Source organism: Peromyscus maniculatus, chromosome 2, assembly GCF_049852395.1.
Source record: "Peromyscus maniculatus bairdii isolate BWxNUB_F1_BW_parent chromosome 2, HU_Pman_BW_mat_3.1, whole genome shotgun sequence".
Classification (NCBI taxonomy): domain Eukaryota; kingdom Metazoa; phylum Chordata; class Mammalia; order Rodentia; family Cricetidae; genus Peromyscus; species Peromyscus maniculatus.
Genome location: NC_134853.1, coordinates 130,827,801 through 130,851,468, shown reverse-complemented (window position 1 = coordinate 130,851,468; position 23,668 = coordinate 130,827,801). Strand labels below are relative to the sequence as shown.

Sequence of the window (23,668 nt, the reverse complement as noted above, 5' to 3'; positions counted from 1 at the left end):
CTAGCACTCAACACTTTATTATCAGAGAGTCTTGGTCGTGTGGCTGTGCTTCCCTCGAAGGCAGCACTGTACTGGGGCAGACATGCAGGAGTCCGGAGTCAAAGGACAGATGCAGAACTCTGCCCTGCCCCTTGATGTGTGCGGGGCTTGAGATAATTGCTTGGAGCTGGTTTCCTGTATGAAGGAGGTTTAGAACTTCTACCCACAGGGTTGTTGTGAGGCTAGAAAGGTTTGTAGTGCACTGAGTATCTGACTCATCCTAACGCCAACCTTCCCTAGGGCTCTGGAATACAGGGTCTCCTGGACTGCCTTTTAGTCTGTCTTGTGTGCCATTCCCCAGAAACTGCCACTTCTCGAGGCCACCACACTATTACAATCCTCTGGGTCTCCAGGGCAGACAATAGCTGCTCCAACTGCTTTACTGAAAATTTCTAAGATTTTATCAACAAGTTGCTGTTAGTAATTCCTTTTATAGCTGAAAAGCTGTGGTGCAAGGAGGTGAGGTGACTTCCCTAAGGCACAGTGCTAGTGAGTGATGGAGCTGGCACCTGCACCCAGGCAGAACGGCTTTAGAAGATGGGCTCTTAAGCACATACTACTACTTGGCAAAACCAAGAACTAACAAATTGTGAAAAAGAGTTGAGTGTGAAAAAAAGATCAGGTTTCTCTTAATTCTAATTCCTGTCAGATAAGCTTTCAAAATGTACTGGAAGCTGAGTGCACACCTTTATCCCAGCACAGAGGCAGAGGCAGGCAGATCTCTCTGAGTTCCAGGCCAGTCAGGGTTAAACAGTGAAATCCTGTCTCAAACAAAATTTTCAGTGGAGGGGAACAGAGTAAGGGGTAAGGACTCTTACTGTTTTCCAAAGCTGATTTTTTGAGAAAAGCTAGAGATACTCAATGCAGAGGGAAGTTCAAGGGAAGAGAATTGACTGGTTTTTACATTTAACCATCTTTGGGAGCATCTTTTGGATATAAAATAGAAAACCACACAGCTTCAACATGGCAATTAATCTGATATTGCTTGCTTGATGCAAACAGTGGCTCGTCGATTGTTTTTTCCAGTTAACAGATCCCATTAAGAATCTGATGAATACAGATTCCCTTTCCAGAAGAACACACACTTAACTTTTGCATATAAAAGAGGATTCCAAGAGCTACTCTCCTGGGGAGAATGTAGACAATGTATAGGACAATGAAAACAGGAGGCCAGGTCTTGAGCCTTGATACTTTTGCTAAGACGATGGGGACATAAGGCAAGTCACAACCTTTCGAGTACTGTGTGTGTAGAACTGGAGTGATCGTCTCTGGCTCATTCATAGCAATGGGCTGATGACAACCATGGAAGGTGAGGTGAACTGCGAAGCGTTCAGAGAACTTCCTCCCCCTTTGGTCACATAGCGAGTACACGACAGGGCTAAAATGGGAAGAAGCCTCAAAGTGTACACAAGAATGTTAAGATGATCACGTAAGAAATGAGTGTGATGGGTCACACAGATGCAAATGCAATGTCCAAGGTAGTTATTTTTGAACTGAATTTAGGACTGTGTCCTAACCACTTGTGGGATCTTGAACTGGGTAGATGAATGGGACAGGCAGAAGTGTCTCAGCAGGGATGCTGCAAATGGAGACAGGGAAGACTCTCTCCCATATCCTATGAGGAAGTGTGTCAGAACTCTGCAGTCTCTGAAATCTAGCCTGCTACCAGGCATGCCCAGGTCAGCATATCTAGCTTTAATACAGCTACAGAGGTAATGTTTTTTTAATTCCGCTGGCTAAACCAAACCTACAAAACTTTAACTCTTAACCCCTTGTGTTAGAAACTGACTCCACAAGAATGCTCCCATCCAAACCAGGCTATGAATGCTTTTGATTCAGATGAACACCTACCTGGATGGCTCATAAAACTCACAGGGTCAGATCATGGTAGCCTTCTAAACCAGAAGCCTTCCAAAAACCCGAGACTATTAAAAGGCAATAGGGAATTGGAATTGCTTCCTCAAACCTTTAAACAAATTCTTCAAAGACACAAATGATAATCCAAGAACACAGGGCAGTGACCTAGAATGGGGGATGACAAGGAGTCCTGGAGTCACTGTAAGCAGTAGGCAAAGAATGTGGAGGGAACACATTGATGGCCTCACTCAGTGTCTGGAGGCTGGGATGTACAGCTCACGGAAGTCTAAGGTTAAGAAGACCATAAAAGATACTGCTGATTTTAGCAAGTCACTTCAGTATTGTGCTTGTAGGAGAGGGTATCAAATGTTCTCCCCTCCTTTTCTGGAGCTCACCTGACCAGACTCCCAGGAGTGAACAGTAACAGGGCCTATAGGATAGGAGGAGTTCAGGAGGCTGAGCCAGTTAGACAGAGAACTTTCCAAGGAAGGATTGAAAAAGGGTTTGTCAATTTCACACACATTCAAGTAACATTTAATAACGTTTATGAAACTGGTTTCAGGGTAAAGTCTATATGTTGGTATACAGAAGTCAACGGGAATGGTAGGGAACCATATAATGAAGTCAAATCCAGATCAGATGGAACAGGTTAAACACAAGAGTGAGTTCAGAGACCTCTCGCAAACCCCTGCCCACACCCTGGCTGCTGGTTCTGAGTATGGCTTGAGTTCAGGGCTGTGGCTTCTCACAGCAGCTACAGATCAATGTCTAGCTGGAAAAAGAGCTGGTACCCTAGGACAGCTGCAGCTTCGGAAATGACATCTTGTGGTACCACTTGATTAGGAGGGAAGGAGCAGAGCTGGAGAGGAAATGCTTAGGTGGAACTCCCTCACAGCGAGCTCCCTTCTTTTCAGTCAGTTGGCAGATGAAGCGTAGTGGTATTAGCAACAATCCCTTGGAAGAATTTTCAGGGGACGTTCTTGGCTGAGCATCAGAGGAAAACAGGTGAATTTTCCTGGCCAATACTTTTTGAGTAGAGAGAAAAGTGACCAGACATATCTTCAGCTTTGGTTAAGTCTTCTCAGAACCCCATAAGGGAACCAGGGAAACACACCTAACACACTTACAAAATAACCAGACTGGGAGGCCAACTCTAAAGATAAAGATCAGAGACGACACAAAAACTGCCATAGAGAACATTCTAAGACTAAAAGGAAATTAATTGGCTGTGAAGATATAAATATTCTTATGAACTACCCCAAACCCTAAATCCATAGATTAACAAAGTCCACATCTACAAATCAAACCCCAGGTTTCTACATATCAATTCAGGCAACACATGAATTCTAGGCTAAGCCCCCAAATTTGCTCTCTTAAATATATGAAGTCTGAATTTTTAGCCAAAGAATGAGATCTCTTTTATTTGGGATATAAATCCAATATCTAATATTAAAACATTCAAAAACTAAACTTATAGAGCAAGTCCCTTACTGCAGGAGAGCCTACAGGGTAACTGTAGATTTTGGCAATAGAGAAGGTGTTTAAAACACCAAGTGATGGCCAGGTATTGTGGGGCATGCCTGTAATCTCAGCACTTGGGAGGCGGAAACAGATGACTGCAAGTTTGAGGCCTGAGCTACATAGTGAATTCTGGTCTCCAAAAGCCTAAAAAAGGAAACAAACACCCCACCAAGTGACAAGGTCCCACCATGTATGAAGTAGCAGGGGGAGGAAAAGCAGGAGAATTGTGTGCAGTGTACTCTGATGTGCCAGCAACTTGGCAGCAGGTACCTGGGAAGTTCTAAATGTCTCAATGTAAGCTGAGTAACAGCTTCCCATAGCTGGCCAATAGCAAGTCTTAGTGCTGGCACTCTCTGCATGTACCTCAACACACTGTGTACACATTAGTTCCCCAAGCTGCAATGAAACAAAAAGACTCCTCCAAGATGGAATATGGAGGCCATGATAGCGGTATATAAATACCTTGCCTATATGTCAAATCAGTTCTCCAACAAAATCTCACATCTTAGTAAAGGAGTTAGACATATGATCTACTTCTCTACCCCAAAATGTCTAACCTCCAGGCCAAGAATGTCCAATTTGAGTTTCTTCTCTTTGCCTTTTAAAATTAGGTGATATAAACTTAAAATCCAGTTGTAGACATAAAAAAGCAGAGGTATGAGCCCTGGCTCAACGACACATATCAAATACACAGCATCCTGATGTCAAGGACAAGAAGAGCTGTGCTGGACACTGAAGGGGAGAGATGGGACTGGAGAGGTATAAGTTCTACCAGGGTCACTCGCACTCCACAGCACACTAGTTACTAACCAAGGGTGAAGTGCAGCTATCAGGAGAGGGCAGTGGAGGGAAGGAGTACTCATCATGAGGGCTGGGGAACACATACTCATGGATGGGAAATTTTAAGTAGCTATGTTTATTACTTTTTTCCAGCAATCTTGCAAGAGGCAGAAGTGTGACATTGAATTGAGTGAGACGAGCATGTGGGTGGGTTGGCGAGGAGCCCATCTCTTGACATGTACCACTGGCTTGTCAGGAGTGGCTGGTTCCACCGCTGAGTCATGTTTACTCTTTTGCTTCAAGGAAAAGGGTTTCTTGAGGGAACAACTTTACCTCCAATAATGACTTATTGGGGTCTAGCTGAGTTATCTGAAAAGAAAGAAAAGACACATTCAGAAATCTTTAACAAGCACATTGTTTTTCAGCCTTCTACACATTGTCATGAGCATGTGTAGAGTATCTTACTGGATTAACACAATTCTGTGTGGTGATGGTGGTGTTCTTAATGTTCTCTGAGGAAACCAGGGCTCTCAGAAAGGTCATATTTTACAGTTCCATCTAGTTAGAGGAGTTAGTACTGACCTCAGGCTAGGTCCCTTGCCTCCTGTGCCCTTGGGAAAGACAGAGGAAGATATATTCTGCTGGTTAAACAGAGGAATGGCATGCCTGAGACCTTGACTTTGTTAACTGCTGGTAGCATGGAGGCTGCTCTGCTGTCTGGGACAACAACTAAACCTTTGGAGGGATAAGGGCTAGGCTCTTCATTAAAATTCCATGGAGCAAACTACAGAATGGCTACTCCACTGTATCCAGAGATGACGCTATTTCAGGGAGCTCCTGAGGAAGACAACACAATCTCCTCATTAAGGGTATATTTAGTCTGGAAAAATGAGGCAACCACATAATAAAACTATAATTTAGAAATATATAAAAATGCAGGGTGGTGGTAGAGCACACCTTTAATCCCAGGCCAAGGCCTTTAATCCCAGCACTCTGGAGGCAGAGGCAGGAGGATCTCTATGTTTGAGACCAGCCTGGTCTACAGAGCAAGTTCCAGGACAGCCTGGGCTACACAGAGAAACCCTGTTTCAAAAAACCAAAACCAAAAAAATCAACTACTAAATGTAAAACTAAATCTTTATTAGATCTCTGCCCTTCCTAAGCCAGGGCAGAGATGGCAGGTGAGGGTTTTAAAAACCCAAGAGAAAGAAACACATTTATTAAAAGGGATCATGAGTTCTGCAAGGCTGAAGAGTATTAGGTTAGTGGAAAGCATACAGGCTTTGAAAATAGGAAGACTCTAGTTTAAGTCACAGTGGTGTTGGCTATCAGCTTTGTGGCTCTTGTCTTGTAGGATTGATCAAAATTAAATGGGAAAAACATAATTAGCACAGTGTCTGGCATAGAGCAGATCAACAAAATTCACTATGTATGAGAGCAACTATAGAGGGAGATGGACATGTAGACAATGGGCTGCTCTGAGTATGTCATGGATGGTTAGGTACTCTCTAGCTATACCTGAAGCTGCTGCTCTGCTATTTGCATGAGCTTTGGGGCCTTGGGCAAAATACTACAGGCAGGCAATTTGCCTGCTCAACTCAGGCCATTCATAATGAGATGACTCTGCTTTCTTCTTCCAGCTAAAGGGGAGCCCCTGGGTGTCAAAGACTGATAAGCTAATGTGGGAAACACTGACCTTAGCATATGCAGGTAGAGACTAGGGATGCTTGGGAGGGTCATTAAGGAGACACATCTACCCCTGGAACCCTTTCTGCTTATAAGGAACCCAGCACAAATCTTGATCTACTAGTTTCTCTTGGGTGCTGGGGAGATGGGCAGGCAAGGTGGAAGGGAGGACCTGTCTGTCTTCCAATGCAGTGGGAGGGCAAGCTGCTGGCAAATGTTTACCTACTTCCCCAATTAACGTACAATACTGCACTGGCTTCTGTCAACAAACAGAGCTATGTCTGCTTTGGCATTTTCTGCCCAGCTGCTTCTGCTATTGTTCTTAATTAACATGCCAGAGCTCTTCCAGCATCTTCTACTTTGTTATTTGTGGTTTGTAAATATGACGCCTATTGTGAGAAACCAAAACCATACTAGTGCCAGAGTAGTGAGAATAGGCAGGAAGATGTATTAGGAAGCAAAACAGGCTGGAAGCCTGGAGCATCAGGCCTATGTGGCACCCTACTGGGGTGGTAGACATGCAAGGTAAGAGATTCATAAACTCTTAGCTAAAATTATAGTTGTCATTGATAAAACAGTATCCAAGAAATACTAAATGATTTTCTCTAGTCACTTTATGTGGGGGAATTGGGATCTGAGGAAGGCAGAAACAAAAATTTCTTGCACATCTATCACAAGCCAAGCACTTCAAATCTATTTCTCAATTAGTCCATGACCACCACCATGCCAGGCTGCAAAGGTGAGACAACCGAGTTTCAATGTAGTTACCACTTGTTTACGGCTTTATAGTTAGAAGGAATCTGTCCACAGTGTTATGATTAAAAAGACTGAAGCAAACATTCTATCTATATGACCTTGAAGTAGTTAAAAACTAGAGAGTCCATTTTCCTATCTGTAATAGGGGAATCAGTTTCTCCTTTGTAGTCAGTGTGATAGCTACATGAAATAATGTTAGGGAAGCCTCTGGTGGCCCATCCCAAGTCAGTAAGTGCTCAGCAGATGAACAGCCACTATTGGCCGTGGTGTTTCTTGGGTAGCAGCCCTATACTCTCTTTAGGTTGTCCTGGTTGTCTTTGTTTCTACCCCATTGCCCAGCAGGCATGCTACCCTTCCCCTGTATGTAATGCCTTCAGTTCTGGAGATCTCATTCTCTAACTTCAGTGAGGTCCTCTAGCCAGTGGACTGCTCTGAAGTAAACACAGCTCTGTTGAGGCATACCTTCTCAGAGTGCCCATATGAGGCCTCCCCAAGCAGCCCATTCTGAAGTTCATTTCACTTATTTATGCTTAATGTTTTTTTTAACTATCTAGTCTTTTATTTATTTTCCTTCTTTTTTAATCCATTTGCTTTGCAATACAAATTATTACAACAATGTAATATTATAACTGCTGACAACAATGATAGCCAACAGCTTATAATCTTTCATTACACATAGAATATATTAACTTATTTAATCCTTACAATGGCTCTTGAGCTAGATATTGTTATTTCCATTTGACAGGCCAGGAAACAGGTTTAGAAAGGCTGAGAATTTGCTCAAGGCCACACAGCTAGTAAGCCAGGAATTACATTTGTATCCAGAGCCATCCTCCCCACCCCCCAGGTTATCTCTGGCTGTCCTGGAAACTTGCTATGTAGACCAGGCTGGCCTTTAACTCCCAGTGATCTGCCTACCTCTGCCTCCCGAGTGAGTGTGCTGAGATTATGTCTGTCTGTCTGTCTACCTATTTATTGTTTTATGTAGAAGGGTGTTTTGTCTGCATATATGTCTGTGCAGCATGTGCATGCAGTGCTTACATAGTCCAGGTCCCCTGGAAATGGAATTACAGACAGTTGTGAGCTGTCATGTGGGTGCTGGGAATTGAACCCGGGTCCTCTGGAAGAACAACCAGTGCTCTTGACTGCTGAGCCATCTCTCCAGCCCCCAAGTGCTGAGATTAGATCGAGTCACCACATCTGGCACCATATCTTACTACTGTAGTTGCCACCCGCCTACCCTGTATTAGAGTACCTGAACTCAGCAGTAGTTTTGGGCTGGTGTTAATGAGTATATAGATAACATGATAATTCACTGTAAAACATACAAAGTTTTTTTAAAAATATTGTTTGATCTAAATGCTAGTCTTGGAACTAGTGTTATTCCTATTTTACAGATGAAAACATATTACTAAGAGATTAAATTAAACCCCAGTTACTGAATTAAATTTTTAAAAATAAAAATAGCCTTTGGTGCTCTATTGCCCAGTAGTATGACTATAGTTAACAATAATGTATTATATAGTTCTAAATAATCAGAAGAGACATTATTTCTCACATTTGGCTTTTTTTTTTTGGCTTTTTGAGACAAGGTTTTTCTGTGTAGCTTTGGAGCCTTTCCTGGATCTCGCTCTGTAGACCAGTCTGGCCTCGAACTCGCAGAGATCCGCCTGCCTCTGCCTCTGCCTCCTGAGTGCTGGGATTAAAGGTGTGTGCCACCACCGCCCGTCCACATTTGGCTTTTTAAAGTATTGTTTTTATTAATTCTTGAGAATGGCATGAAATGTATTTTGACCATATTAATCCTCTTCCTTAACTTTTCCCAGATCTCACCACTTCCCTACCCATTCAACTTCATGTACATGTGTTCCCTCTCATTCCCTTTCAACTCACCAAGCCCAGTTTGTATTGGCTGATTACTCCTTCAGGGGGCCTGCCATGGAGGGTGGTCCATATACCAGGTGTCACACCATTAAAGAAAACTGACCTTCCCTCTCCCAGCAGCAATCAAATATCAGCAGTCAGCTAGGGGTGGGACTTTGTGCCTGCCTCCCCTCCTCTACTCTGGGATTTTGTCTGGCTTAATTTTGCTTTGGTCTTGTGCATGCTGTCACAGTCTCTGAGTTTAAATATGCATCTGCAGTGCTGTGTCCAGAGAGCATGAGTCTTTGAAGTCAGCCACCACCTCTGGCTTTTATAATCTTTATCCTCCACCTCCCTCAGAGATCCCTGAGCTTTGAGGGGACTGCCAGAGCATCTGTGGCACCATTGCACCAGCCAGCATATCTTGCCAGGCAGGTTGTTAATGCAGACTGCGGGGTTTACTGCTAGGGGAGACTGGTGGTTACTGTTCTCTTCCAGTAGAATGCATAGCACTTACCAGCACCATGAAAGCCACCAGAGGGGAAGAAGCACCAGCTGGATTTCCCAAGTATGTGATATAGAAGAAAGGGGTTTTGTTTTGTTGTCGTCGTCCTCGCCCCCCCCCCCCCCCCCCCCCCCCCCCCCCGCCTCCCCGACAGGGTTTCTCTACGTAGCTTTGGAGTCTGGAGTCTCTCCTGGAACTTTCACTGTAGACCAGGCTGGCCTCGAACTCACAGAGATCCACCTGCCTCTGCCTCCTGAGTGCTGGGATTAAAGACGTGTGCCACCACTGCCCGGCTGAGAGTTTTTTACATATATATATATATATATATATATATATATATATATATATATATATATATATATTTACAAGGAAATATTAATGGGGTGATGGGTATGCTAAGAATTCTATTTTGATTATTATATGATGTATGCGTGTGTCAAAAATCACACTGGAGTCTATAAAAATAATCCTATAATCCTACTGTTAAGGGGTATCCACTCCTAGCTCATAGAGGCATATTTTCCATAGATATGTGTAAAACCTGTATTTTTGGAGAATTTCATATACAAACACTGTATTTACATCATTTCTACCCCTTCCAACTCCTCCATGTCTCCCACTCTCTCTCGAATTCATGACTTTTTCTCTAAGTGTAGACGTAATTGAAAACTTTGCTTCTACTGTAATTTATAGGCGAGAGAGAATGAGGGGGAGCAGGGTACCAAGCTCCTTCTCAGTGGCTAGTGGCCACATTGTAAAGGCACTGCAGTGCTTTGGCCTCCTCTAGAAGGGCATGGAACATGTCAGAAGGGTCTCCTGAGCTGGGCGGTGGTGGCACACACCTTTAATCCCAGCACTCGGGAGGCAGAGGCAGGCGGATCTTTGTGAGTTCAAGTCCAGTCCAGCCTGGTCTACAAAGTGAGATCCAGGACAGGCTCCAAAGCTACACTGAGAAACCCTGTCTCAGAAAAAAAGAAAAGAAGGGGTCTCCTGAGAAACAGCAGAGGACAGGAGGAACTGTGTGGGGACAGAGGGTACAAGGAGGTGGTGCTGCTGTTGCTGGAGGGGCAGAGATGTGCTATTCTGGCTTGAGTTTCTGAAGGCTGACAGCAGAAGACAGCCAAGATGGTGAGGTAAAAGTCATGGGAAGTTGAACTCTTCAGGGAAGCAGCAGGAATTAAGGTGGCTAGCAATGGTTCTTTCTCCCAATTTTGTTGCTTTTCTTCTTTTGCTTTCCGGTATTTATCTTCTTGTCCTCAAGTCATCATCATAGTAGCAAGTATCACTTAGTGAACATCTCCCATGAGTTGGGTCCATGCAGCCTGCATTCTAGATTTATATGTAGTCCCTTAACTAGTCCTCAAGATGACTAGTGCCATCTTATAGATATGGACACTAAGGCTACCTTGCCCATTGTTGTAGGGACTAAGGTTTCAGAGTCAGGTCTATCCAATTCCAAAGCTCATGATCACAATGGTCTGGCAAACCAACTTATGAACAGGCTGACTTGGGGAGGGGAGAAGGAAGTCTGCTGCACTCAGAGGCATCCAAATACAAGCATATTTGATGGCAATGGTACCAGCTAACATTTTCTGAACATTTATTTCAAATCAGGCAATCTTTGACATACTTTGCTTTTATAAAAATATTTTTATAATAGTCTTCCAATGTGGGCAAAATGATCATTCCTATTTTATGAGGAAACTGAGTCACAGAACAGATTAAGTTGTTTGTGAATCAAGACAATCTAGCTTTAAAATCTACCTAGTTACTAGATTACATGGCTAGAGATGTTGCTGAGAGTAGCATCCATATGGAGAAAGAAATTGGAAGAGGAGATGACCCAGAGTTTCTTTTGAATCAAGCTTCCAGGATACAAGACCTTCACTTTAAGAATGGCAGAAGGTCAGGGGTCATTAAAAATCCTGAAATGTTTATAAAATACGAATACAAAAACCCAATCTAGGCCTGTCTTTTGCCATTTACTTGGGACTTTACTGAATTATTGACTCTCTAAATCAACAGAGAAGGAACACTTTGGGATTCCTTGGGGGAGGAGGGGTGTTCTCAGAGAAGAGGTAGAATTCGTCTTTATAGTTAGAAGAGGGGAGTCAACCATCCTGACATTTCATTCATTGTATTTGGGAAACCTGAATGGGCATATTTTCTCATTAAAAACAGTTTAGCAAACTGGCTTTGTGAAATGTGTATGTTAGCACAGATGGGACATGTTCCCTGCCAAACAGGGCTTTTCTTTGTTATATCAATTTTCTCAGCAATTTGAAATTTTATATGCATTTTTTCCTATGACCTCCCTGGGCTTCATTCAGTTCCTGTTCTAAAATCAATACTCTGTTATGAAAAATGTAACTAATGTGACAGAGTCTCATCTTGGCCAATGTGGAAATTTCTGAGTGTTATGATGAAAAAATGCCTTAACTATCCAACAGTCCAGGCCTTCATTTCACAGGTGGGCAACCTGAGACTCAGAAAGCAAGTGACTCAGCCCAGGTGAAATGGGTGATTATAAGCAGACACAGTGTGTTATTTCAGGGTGTAGATGGAAGTTTCTCTAGTCCTGCTGCCCCTGAAGTCAGGATGAATCTCTCCTGCCTGCAGTCCCAGAGCCACTTCTAAAATAGTCACTCAGGGCTTATATTAATTACAAACTGTATGGCCTATGGCTTTAGTTTCTGGCTAGCCAGCTCTTTCATTTCAAATTAACCCATTTCTATAAATCTATACATTGCCACGTGTCTGTGGGTTACCAGTCTGCTGGCTCTGTCAGTGGCAGGCAGGTGGGCTGGCCTCTCTTCTGACTCTCTCCTCTCTGTATCTCTACTTGGATTTCCTGCCTCGCTGTAAACTTTCTTGTCATAGGCCAAAACAGCTTTATTTATTATCCAATGGGAGCCACACATATTCACAGCACACAGAAAGACATCCCATAGCATCAGGGTTTCTGATATCTGTTTGAGAGTCCTTTTTCTTTTCTTTTTTTGAGATAGGGTCTCACTATGTTGCCCTGGTTGGCCTGGAACTTATATATAGAACAGGCTAGCCTCAAATTCATTTAGATCTGCTTGCTTCTGCCTCCCACATGCTTGGATTAAAGCATGCCTCTCAACTGCAATAAAGATATGACACTATAAACATAATGCTACTACTAGATGCCACTCAAGGGGGAGCTGAATACTATTAAAAAGAACAGCAGTGGTACTTGCAAGGCACTTTATAGTTTGCAAGGGATTTATACCAACAGCTCATTCCCATAGGCTTGGTAATATACACTCTCTGTTTTACTTGATATTTTACTAAGTCATTTACTAAATATTTACTATTTGCTTTTATTTTGGATTCAAATAAAGGAAAGTCTGGATCTAATATCTTACATAGAGGTAAAATTTAAAATTTCTGATTTTTGTCTCTTTTTATTTCCTAATGCATCTTTTGTTTGTTTGTTTTCGAGACAGGGTTTCTCAGTGTAGTTTTGGTGCCTGTCCTGGATCTCACTCCATAGAACAGGCTGGCCTTGAACTCACAGAGATCCGCCTGGCTCTGCCTCCTGAGTGCTGGGATTAAAGGCCTGAGCCACCACTGCCAGGCCCTAATGCATCTTAACAGCTGACAGGAAGCATCAACTTAAACCTTAACCTTCTGAGCTGTTCCTCAGAACTTCCACAAGTCCCTAGATAACAAGAGTTCTTTCTCACTCTTTGAGTTACAGACTTTGGGTTCAATGAGCAGGAATGGAAAGCAATAATGTTTCTTAAACATACTCCTGCTTTTAGATAAAAAAAAAAATGCACTTTAGAAAAAAAAAATCAAAGCATCTTTAAGGCAGGATCATCCACTGTTTGGCTGCTTTAGTATTTGCCTGCTTGTCTCTGATGACCAACAACTTTCATTTGCTAGGCTAAGGAGTGGCAGCCCTGTGAGCAGAGGAGCCAGAACCCCAGGAGCAGACCTTTGCTGAACTAATAAGACAATCATGTCAACATGGAGAACTAGCATCAGCACCTCACCCAAACCTTCCTCCCCTCCCAGCAGTATGAAAGACATCTGTTCTACCTGGCACTGACAGAACATAATAAACTTCCAAGCTTCAGGGCATTTGCCCTTTCAGTTACAGCAGTGGTTCTCAACTATATGATTTCCCCTGCACTTTTTTTTTTTTTTGGTAAGACAGGGTCTCTCTCTGTAGACCAGGCTAGCCTCTAACTCAGAGATCCACCTGCCTCTGCCTCCTGAATGTTGGGATTAAAAGCGTGCACCACCACTGCCCACCTCTCTCTTTATAAGCTAACCTGCTCTTATTATAAGGCATAAGGATCTGTAGCATCTGTACCAATGTCTCAGCTGGGTAAATTTATCTAATTTAGGAGCAAAGAATATATCAGTAAGCTACTTGACTGCAGATCCCAAACCACAATCTGATCTATTTTTTTTTTTTTGGTAATAAAAGTGACTGATTTATCTTTCAATTGGTTTTATATCTTTTAATTAGTCTAGAGATAGTTAAGTGAAGGGGATGTTATTTAATGTCCCTAAGTCCCCAAGTCTCCCACAGCATTAGGCATATCTATAACACACAGCTACAGCCAAGCTTTCTTTTACAGCATTTCTCTTTTTTTTTCTTCTGCAGCAGGGTCTCACTTTCCACCTGGGTTGGCTTTGAGCTTATGGAGAACCTCCTGCTTCAGTCTCAAGGGCTGGGATCCAGGCACAAGCCACCAGATCTGGTATAGAAGATGCTTCTTTAAAGCTAAACCACCTATCACAGAACAAATCTACCTAAACTTTCTTCTGAGAAATGCATACATATGGTCACTATCATCTCACAGCTTTCAGAGCATCTTCATAAATACTGTCTAAATTTCAAAGCTATGCTAGATAATTACATCTATTAATTCTCCTTGTAGCAGGTGAGAACACCAAGATGCAAGATGGAGACACAATTCATGCATGACTATAAAAGTAGACATTGGTGGGCTCCCAGTTGAACCCAAGTCTTCCTATTTCAAACCTCAAGCATTTTTACTCTGTGAGGCAGTCCAAGGGCTGCATATGGAAGATCCCAGAGTATAGTGAAGTAACTTCACGTTAAAATTTATTTGACCTTAAGAGAACAGCTGACTTTCTAGATGCTCTGAATAACCTAGTCTACTTGTTTCTCTTAGGAAAAAAAAAAACATTTAAATATCAGAAGCTTAATAATGATCATCATTCAAAAAAGTTAACATTTACTTTTTTTGTGGAGGTGAGATATTGCCTAAACTGGTTTTGAACTTCTGGGCTCAAGTGACCCTCCCACTTCACCTTTCTGAGCAGCTATGACTATACGTCTGCTCTATACCACATCTAGCTTGCTTCTCCCTTTTCTGCTTTCTTCTCTCCCTTCCTTGAGTTGGATATTGAACGTTATGCGTGATAGGCAGTACTCTTAGCATTTTCCAAGTGCCACACACTATGCTCATTACCTCCATATTATGTAATTAAGTGATTATCATAATCCTTTAAGTATTTTGTTTTATAGATGGGGTAAAAACTGGTATGTTATTAATGTTAAAATGTCCTCAAAAATTGGCATCTTGTCAGGGATGCCTTGGTGACCTTTCCTTGCCTTGGTGTTCCTAGTGGTGGCTTTGGTCACTACACTATTAAGTGACAATGTTAATGGGAAAGCCCGGAGGTAAGAAAGGGGATTCTAACGAGGGTGCAGTAAGAGGAGGAGATGCTCTTTAGTCTAAAAGCTGGAGAAATTCCAAGTATACAAAGCAAGCATCAAAAGAACAAAAGAACAAAGAACATAAAGAAAATGTAAAAAGTCTAAGAAGAAAGAGAATAGTCAGGTCTCTTCTACCTGAGAAGTCAGTTTCCAAGATAGTCCCTCATGGGTTCTGGAAGGCACAATTTCAAGTAAACAAATGGAAGTTCTGCTTTACAGAGCAGTTTATACGTTGTGGTCCACAGAAACAAATAACATAAGTAAATTCATAGACGAAGATTCTATAGTAGAGTAATAGAAATCTAGTGCAGATTAGCTCAAGGCATGCTTAGCTTATAGATGTGTTAAGCACTGGTCTCCTTATCCACTGGGAGCTACCAGAAGGCCCAGGGCTGGACTGATTCTGAGCCTGCTCAAGGCATTATGGTTAACTCGGTAAGATGTATGTAGGGGTTTGAAGGAGGTAGGGAAACACTGACCTAGGGGACAGGTCTCTGAAAAGAGGCCACCACACAAGACAGCCAGGTCTTCAAGATGTCTGTGATAAGACTAGATCACAACACTAATTAGTGACTGTGGCAGAGCACTGAGAAACAGGGGAAAGATAATTGCCTACTGGTTAGGTTGAGAACTGAGAACTTGGCTTAAAAGTCTTCCGAGAAATCTTGATCATTGTTTGCCCCAGAATTTCACCACTAGGCAGGATTAAGAAACAAGTACATTTAAATCCTGGCACTGCATCTTTTCCTAAGTCATAATTTCTTATGAGATGAGCTTCACTTTTCTCACATGTAAGCAGGCCAGCATTGCCAACACCCCAGCAGTTTTTCAAAAAACCCCATCTCTCGGGGTCTCCCTTTCACATTTGCACACGGAAGGGAGTTGCGCAAGAAAGTCCCCGTCTACCACTCTTCTACTTACAGTTCTTAAAGGATTCCCTATTAAAATAGGGCAATCCCTTCCTGCTCCAGCCCTTTACTTTCCCAGTTTGTAAATGTGTGGTGATGTTCCTGACACGGTTCTTTGGGGCCTTTCATGGTAGGCATAGTTGGGAAGGCAATTTGGAGATAGAACAGGAAAAGCACAAATTTCTAGGTGGCATAAACTTTAGAAAAATACTTTTCCTCTGGCTGCAGAGAAGTTGTTTAATGGTATGCTCCATGTGTCTTCAGCAGCAGAGTGGCTAGGGAGAAAGTGAACATTCTGAATGCATTTTAATACTTAAGTATGGCTATGCAAGCCAGTGTGTTCATAGTTCTGCACACAAGCACTGTTCAGGAGCTGGAGCTTTGAACAGGAGTTAAAAGAGTTGAGTCCCTAACGACATACAAAAGACTTGCTGGTGTGATTTATTCTGATGTATTTACTTATCCAATTACCAAAACAGCAGGAGATCATTAAAATTTCTAGTTACCAGATGCAGCACGTTCAATATCTTAAATGTTACCAAGGCTTTCTCTGAGCTATTTTGATATTACACTTCATCTGCCTAAAAGCTTATGAAACTGGAAGGCAAGAACCATGAACAGAGCAGGAACATCCTTTGAAGGCTGGTCCAGAAGGTCTGTACAATACCAAACCTGTATCAGAAACTACCAAATTCCTGGACTAAAGTACTATGATGAGAAATGAAAATATCTGTGAGACCTCAGCCAAGTCTTTTCTATCTCTGAGCTCCTATCTTGCTAAGTAAGGATGCTGACATTGTCCCATGCTACAAAACTGTTGTGAGCACCATCACTGTTTACTTTCACACAAATGTCTTGTAGAGAAGATAGAACAACTTAAGGTACCTTGCTTATTATATGCTCTAATAAACTAACATGCCGAATAGGCACCAAACTAGGAGTGCTGAAAATGGAAAGCAAGCTCACACTGACATTTCAGAGTACAGGGTAAAAGAAATGCATTAGTAGATGATGTCTAGACCCACAGGAGGGCGGTGGGATCTTGGTCCCAACATTTTTTTTATTATTATTTCTGATCCTCAAATATTATTCCCTCAAAGACCTAGGCTCCAGCCAATTAGAGTTGTTTGTTATTGAGCAAATACGCATTAGGTTTTCCTTTCCAGAACCTTTGGCTATATTGTTTCCTCCACCTAGGTTGTCTTTTAATTTCAAACATTCTTACCTATATATCCTTCAAGCTCAGCTTAAATGCCACTTCCCTGACAAAACCAGGCCTGTGAGAGAGCCTAAATTCTCCTTCCCTATTCCCAGAACAGAGCTAATCACACCTGGCTTCCAGTCTCATTGATCAGGTCACAGGTCTGTGACACAGCAACTGTACACAATCACTGTGGTTTCTCTCATTATCTCCTCCACTGCTCTGCATGTGACCAGGTCCCGTTTGCTGAGCCAGTACCCGTCTTTACCCGTAGGTTCTTTAAGGTGGCTGCCGAAGTCTGCTGCAGATTCAAAGTTAGGATCTGTTCTAGAATGCAGGTACTGGCAATGCCAGCACTGCTCTTTGTTCATACAACATTCTTATTCTTTAATGAGGTGAGGGATTCTGAAGGATGCAGCCCAGAGGATCTATAGCACAGGAGTCATGTTATGGCTCCCAGGCGGTTTACAATTGTTTATGTGTCTGTCTCCAGTTAAGCTGAATTCTGAGGGCATATATGAAGTTTTATTGACTCTCTATCCCCAGGGCCTAGTTTACTGCTAGAAACTGTATCAGTTCCAGAAATGTATGTGGAAAGACTAGCCTACAGAATGACTGCATGAAGTTTCTCCACTCTTCCCCAGGGCCACACCAATCCAAAGAAATGGAATCTGGAGGAGCTGCACCCTCACACCTAGTTTTACTCACCTCACAACCCTAGAGGCAGAGCTTGTCAGGGACACGATTGGGAGTTGACTCCATCAGGACCTTATGCACCAGATGCTCTGCTCTAGCCTCAGACAGGAGCTCGTAAGAAGTTTGCATCAGTTGCCCTTTTAGAAGGGACAGCTTTCCCCCTCTCTGTTTAAACTGTTGGAATTGGCTAATTAGGAGGATTTAAAAAATCTTAATACTCTAAACAGACAAAACTGGTTCTGAATTATTAAGCAACATTTTCAATGCATCTGAATAACCTTATATGACTTAGCTGCTACCTGATCCTAAGCTCTGGCTCAGATAAATAAATGTGAAATATTGTCAAAGCCTCAGCTTATAGGAACCTCCAGCTACAGCAAATAGAAGCTTAAGTCTCTATAAACTGCCCGGGATAGAAATATTCTCATATAAAAGGAGAGGACATGATCTTAAAGCTGGGAAAACCAGGAAGTCAATGGTTTTGTCATACTTCTCAGAAGATGGCTGCTAATGGACTAAGTATTATTAATATCTAGGTATATAATCATAGAATCATATAGTATTAGAGTCTAAAGAAGATTAAGAAAGAACATATTTAAATCTATGTTTCAGAAGAGGAAAATCTAACCCAGAGAAGGATATGGCTAGCTTGAGGTCACACAGTGACTGCAAAAATAAACATTTTGTCTGGAGATGCCTGCTTCCAGCTTAGTCCCCTTTCCCAAAGCACACACACACATGCCCTACTAGAGATGTCAGAGTGAGAGGCTGACTACTGCCAGTTAAGACACCTGAGAGCTTCACTGGATGGGTCACTTCTGGCATTTGAGCTCTAAACACACCATGCTTTTCTCTAAAGGCCTGCAAGGTCTACACTAAGTGGGTGAAGGGAGAGAGAGGAATAACTAGGAATAAGTGAGGGTAGATGCTACTATATTATAGCCCCTAATTTGTCTAACCTCATGCCATGAGGGCATCATAAGCTCATGAATTTCTGTCTGGTAATATGGGAAATACAAAACCAAACAATTACAGTAGATGTACAAATGTGTACAAACACTTACTAAACAAGTATTTATTTTTTTGGTTTTTCGAGACAGGATTTCTCTGTGTAGCCCTGGCTGTCCTGGAACTCTCTCTGTAGACCAGGCTGGTCTTGAACTCAGAGATCCACCTGCCTCTGCCTCTAGAGTGCTGGGATTAAAGGCGTGCACCACCACTGCTCAGCTAAACAACTATTTCTCTATGACATTTAAGAAACTTGGTAGCACTGAAATATACAAGACACTATCTCTGCCTTTAAGCAATGCCTAAAGCAACACACAGATAAGAGAAAGGCCCACTGCAGTTCAGAGCCAATTACAGTTCACAGTGGTAAGGGCTACCATAGGAAGAAGGCTCCAAGGGAATACAAGGAAGATGAATGCCACTGTCCTAGAGTGTCACCATATTTATCGTCCTTGTTTTAGTCTAATACGTACAGCCATTTTCTACAATCTAATTATCCATTCTTCTTAGTTATGCATATACACTAAACCAGTTACGATTATTCACATGTGTCAGGTACCTTGCTAGGGAACAATGATCAATTAGATAGGATTCCAAGTAACTTCAACTTTGATATGTACCATCTTTAAAAAACATTATATCACACCTTAATTTTGTAACTGATCATAAACTTGAGCTAACCATTCCTGCCTTCAGTGTCTTAGTTCTAGGCTTTCTCTGTGTCTTAGTTTTTCAACTAGAAGGGCCTTTTGTAGTTCTTCACAGTCTAAAAGGCATGTAAGAAAGTCTGTTCCCACAAGGCCTCACAGAAGGCATGTATGAAGGTCTGTTCACACAAGGCATCACAGAAGGCCAACTACAAAACTGAAATAAACTTGGAAACAGTAAAACAACACCTGGGACTCAGACATTAAACGCAAAGATGTGAGGTCCAGATGTGGGGTGAAGAGCAGGGTGTGGCTTTGGTAAAGTACTTTGAGGCTGGGCCTAGAGCTGCATTGAGCTAGACAATTGGCATGTTAGGTGCATATGCTAAAGTACTCTGGAACTCCAGCACTGAATTTGAAAATTAAAGTGAGTATCTAGAAAAGATTAATCTGAGCATGTACATGTTAGCAGTTGTTTGTGTCTACAGTGGTGTTATTATACATACTTTAAGTGAGCAAAGCATATCTGCAGAGACACTTGTAATACTGAGCACAGAACTAGTGATTTTTTATTTATGGTTCAAGAGTCATGTTCAGCCTTCAAATTTTATTTATTTCTGAATAATAGCAATTTTGAATGCTACAGTGCTTTACAAACACCTTGCAAAATTAAGTTCTGAGGCAGAGTAAACAATTTGGAAGGGTTTAAATACATCAACATACCAGCACAGTATCAAAAGAGGATGTGGATTTAAGAATCAAATACAGGTGTTGGTGTTGTGTAACCCAGAGAAATTTTGAGTTCTTTAAGCTTCTATGTTTTTATCTATAAAATAAATGCACCATTTTTTAGATAACTAATAAACTGAAGTACCAGGCATGTAACAGGCACACGGAACATAGTCACGTATTGGTTATCATCCTCCATCATTCCAAGTCATTTTATTTATACAAGTTTGATTTTTCTAAGGCTCAGCATTCAACCCAGTTCTTCTGAAATCATTATCTTTACCTTACATGCATTTTAAAGACCCCTTTGCACATCCTTTGATTGGTCAGATGCATACATTGAGGGCTTTTCTCATATACCACTGACTCATTCCCCTCAATGCATCTGTGTGTTGGTAAGATCCTTCCTCCCCATCAGCTTCATCACGGCAGTATAGGCACAGTAAGTGTTTATTATATGTTCCTTTAACACATTTCACTTCACTTTCACAATAGTCATGTGACTTAGATATTATCACGCCTTTACAGAACAGGAGAGTGAGCTACCTAGAAACTAAATTAACTTATCCAGGATCAAAAAGCTAGGAAATGGCAGAGCCGTGGTTTGGGCAGGTACTCTAGTCCTGTAATCACTACCCAATACTGTCTCGCTGGCCTCATTTACTTTAGTCTGCTCTGGCCACTGCCAGGGACACTTTCTGGAGCTGGTCTGGTCTTACATTTTTTTTTAAAACGATTTATTTATTTATTATGCATACAGTGTTCTGTTTGCATGTATGACTGCAGGCCAGAAGAGGGAGCCAGATCTCATTACAGATGGTTATGAGCCACCATGTGGGGGCTGGGAATTGAACTCAGGACCTCTGGAAGAAAAGCCAGTGTTCTTAACCTCTGAGCCATCTCTACAGACCCTGGTCTCACATTTAAGTGTCCTTATATTGGGCTGAGAAGTACCGCCTATACTTCCTACCCTCAGACTCAACACAGCCAGAGTGAACTTGCCTCTCCACCTGTTCTCCTGAGGAGTGCTGCTTTCCTGGCCATTCAGAAAGAACCCCAGAACCACCTCTGACAACTGCTCCCTTCCGTCCTCTCAATATGACAGAACAGTCTCCAACTCCTATGATCTTTCTCGTGATTCTGCGGCCTCTTCTTTATTCCCACTGCCGCCATCTTCGTAGTCTCCCACCTTCCACTGTTTTGTCTAATATAAAAGTCAAGGTTAAGGATCAAATGGTTGATAAAAAAGAGATCAGGAGGGCTGGGATACAGCTCAGTGGCTTAAGGCCCTAAGTTCAATCTCCGGTATCACAAAGAAAAAGGAAGATGTGATTAGAAGAGGCTCGTGGCAGGGTAATCTCATATTCTCTTAGGAGTAATGACTAAGCATTTACTAACTCATTGAGTCCATGTTCTCTGGTAGGCCTATGTAAGCTCTGTGCTAGATATGTGGCCATCAACACAACTATACCAAAAGCACGCTTACACAGAGCAGTCCCCATAGTACTCAGACATAAATAAGAATATCTATAAAGAAACAAGCCTGTCTGTCATGACAGGAAGAACACCATAAAATAGTTCATTTCCAACAAACAGAAGACATCAAATTCTAGATACCTGTACTTGAACACCATTTTTGATCTTTTATTATTAGGCATGTAAGGCAAATTCTGGTATTTTTATTTGAAAGCTAGTTATTTAAAAATAGTTAATATTGGACAAAGACTCTTTGTCAAAGTAAGGGAGAATGAAGTTGAGTAGAGAAAAAAAATCAGAACTGCCACCGTGCCAGCAACCGTGATCAGTCAGACTCTTTCTCTGTGTTAACTGGTACGTGCCTGTCCATGTGAAACTTTACATACATCTTCAATTATCATAATGCTCTGAAGGATCTAATTTCTCTCATCTTACCAAGAAACTAAGTAACATGTTTTAGACCCCTCAGTGGAGAATGATCCAATCTTAAAGGCCAGACTGATTCCAAGGCCTTGATTCAGTTTACAATACCCCTGAAGTGTGTGTGTGTGTGTGTGTGTGTGTGTGTGTGTGTGTGTGTGTGTGTGTTTGTGTTTAAATGCAAAGAAGAGCTGAAGAGACAGTTTAGTGGGGTAAACTTTGTTAGGCAAGCACAAGGCCCTAAATATGGATTCTCCAGCATCTTGTAATCACAGTAAGGGGTGTTTTAAAGAGAGGATGATCCCTGGAGTGCTTGCTAGCTAGACAGTCTAGACCCAATGTCAAGCTCTAGGTTCAGTGAGAAACTTTGCCTTAAAAAAAAAAATAAAATGGATGGCCTCTGAGATGGCTCAGTGGGTAAAGGTGCTTTTGGACAAGTCTTTATGTCTAAATTTGATCCCCAGAACTGACATGGTAGAAGGAAGGAACCAATTCCTGAAAATTGTCACCTGATGTCCACACGAGTGTACATATACAGCTCCTGTGTAGCATGAATCTTAAATGGTCTTTATAAAAACAAACCCGGAGCCAGGTATAGGGGTGTGAATGCTAGAAGATCAGAGAAGCAGAACAAGCCACAGCCACCTCACCTCACCTCGCCTAGCCAGTTCCTCAGCTGATCCTGTTCCCTCAGACTGGAAGCCTCTGAGTCCTCATCCAAATGGACAGCTGAACTCCTGCTTAACCAGCCCAGTTCCTGGTTTTCACACCTTATATACCTTTCTGCTTTCTGCCATCATTTCCTGAGATTAAAGGCAAGAGCCACTATGCCTGGCTCTTTTCAGTGTGGCTTTAAACTAACAGAGATTCAGATGGATCTCTGCCTCTGGAATGCTAGGATTAAAGGTGTGAGTGCCACCATTTTCTGGCCTCTATGTCTGTCTAGTGACTGTTCTGTCCTCTGACCCCAGGTAAGTTTATTTGGATACACAATATATTGGGGGACACAATATATCGCCACACTCCTGCATGTTTATATAACAAGCAAGGAAAACAACAGTTATCCCCGCTTCATTTTAGGCAGCTAGTTTGAAGGACATGTTCTCTGTTAGCAGTAAAGAAACTGCAGTCTCTAAGACAACTGTTGAGGCTCTGAAAAGATTATATTGGTCACCTTGTAGATGACCACTTCTTATGCTTCCCATGGATCGTCTTAAAAGTGTCTTTTAAAAATACAGTTACTTGGTGCCTGTTAGTATTAGGTGACTATTTTAAAATTCTGCTACAGATCTTAATTATGTTAAGTTGGAGCAAAGTCAATGCTTACAAGTTTGCCTGCTAAGAATTTCCCTATACGTCCAGTAGTAAATTCCAGAAGTGAAACTGAGATGTATTTTTAAAAAGAAAACTGAGGCTAGAGAGATGGTCCAGAGGTTAGGAGCACTGTTTGCTCTTCCAGGGGACCCAGAGTTTGATACACAGACCCATGTAGCAGTTTACTACTATCTGTAACTCCAGCTCCTGGGGACCCAATATTCTCTTCTGGCCTCCTAGTGCACAAGACACATACATACATATATGCAAAACATTCAAACACATAAAATAAAATAAAATAAAATAAAATAAAACAAAACAAAACAAAATAAAATAAAATAGGTAAAAACCAGAAGAACAAAACCTGCATGTGTCAAGAAGGGTTTAGAGTGCAGGGCTGAGAGTTTCACTTACAAGGTCAGTCCTCACTGGCTTTGCTCTCTTTGCTGGAAAGTGTATACATGACTATGGTAATATACTGAAGCCTGTGAGTTTCTCAAGAACATTATGGATCCACAGACTTCTTCTGACTAA

General features: G+C 42.0%; 1 protein-coding gene across 1 annotated transcript in view; it reads right to left on the bottom strand.

Annotated features, from left to right (window-relative positions):
- Positions 1-4,317: 4,317 nt before the first annotated feature.
- Positions 4,318-23,668, bottom strand: part of Faf1 (Fas associated factor 1) — a 339,484-nt gene continuing 320,133 nt past the window's right edge. Inside the window, exon 19 of the mRNA XM_076564728.1 lies at positions 4,318-4,566. Coding sequence (XP_076420843.1) covers positions 4,483-4,566 — 84 coding nt within the window. The 3' untranslated portion in view covers positions 4,318-4,482. The remainder of the gene's footprint in view (positions 4,567-23,668) is intronic.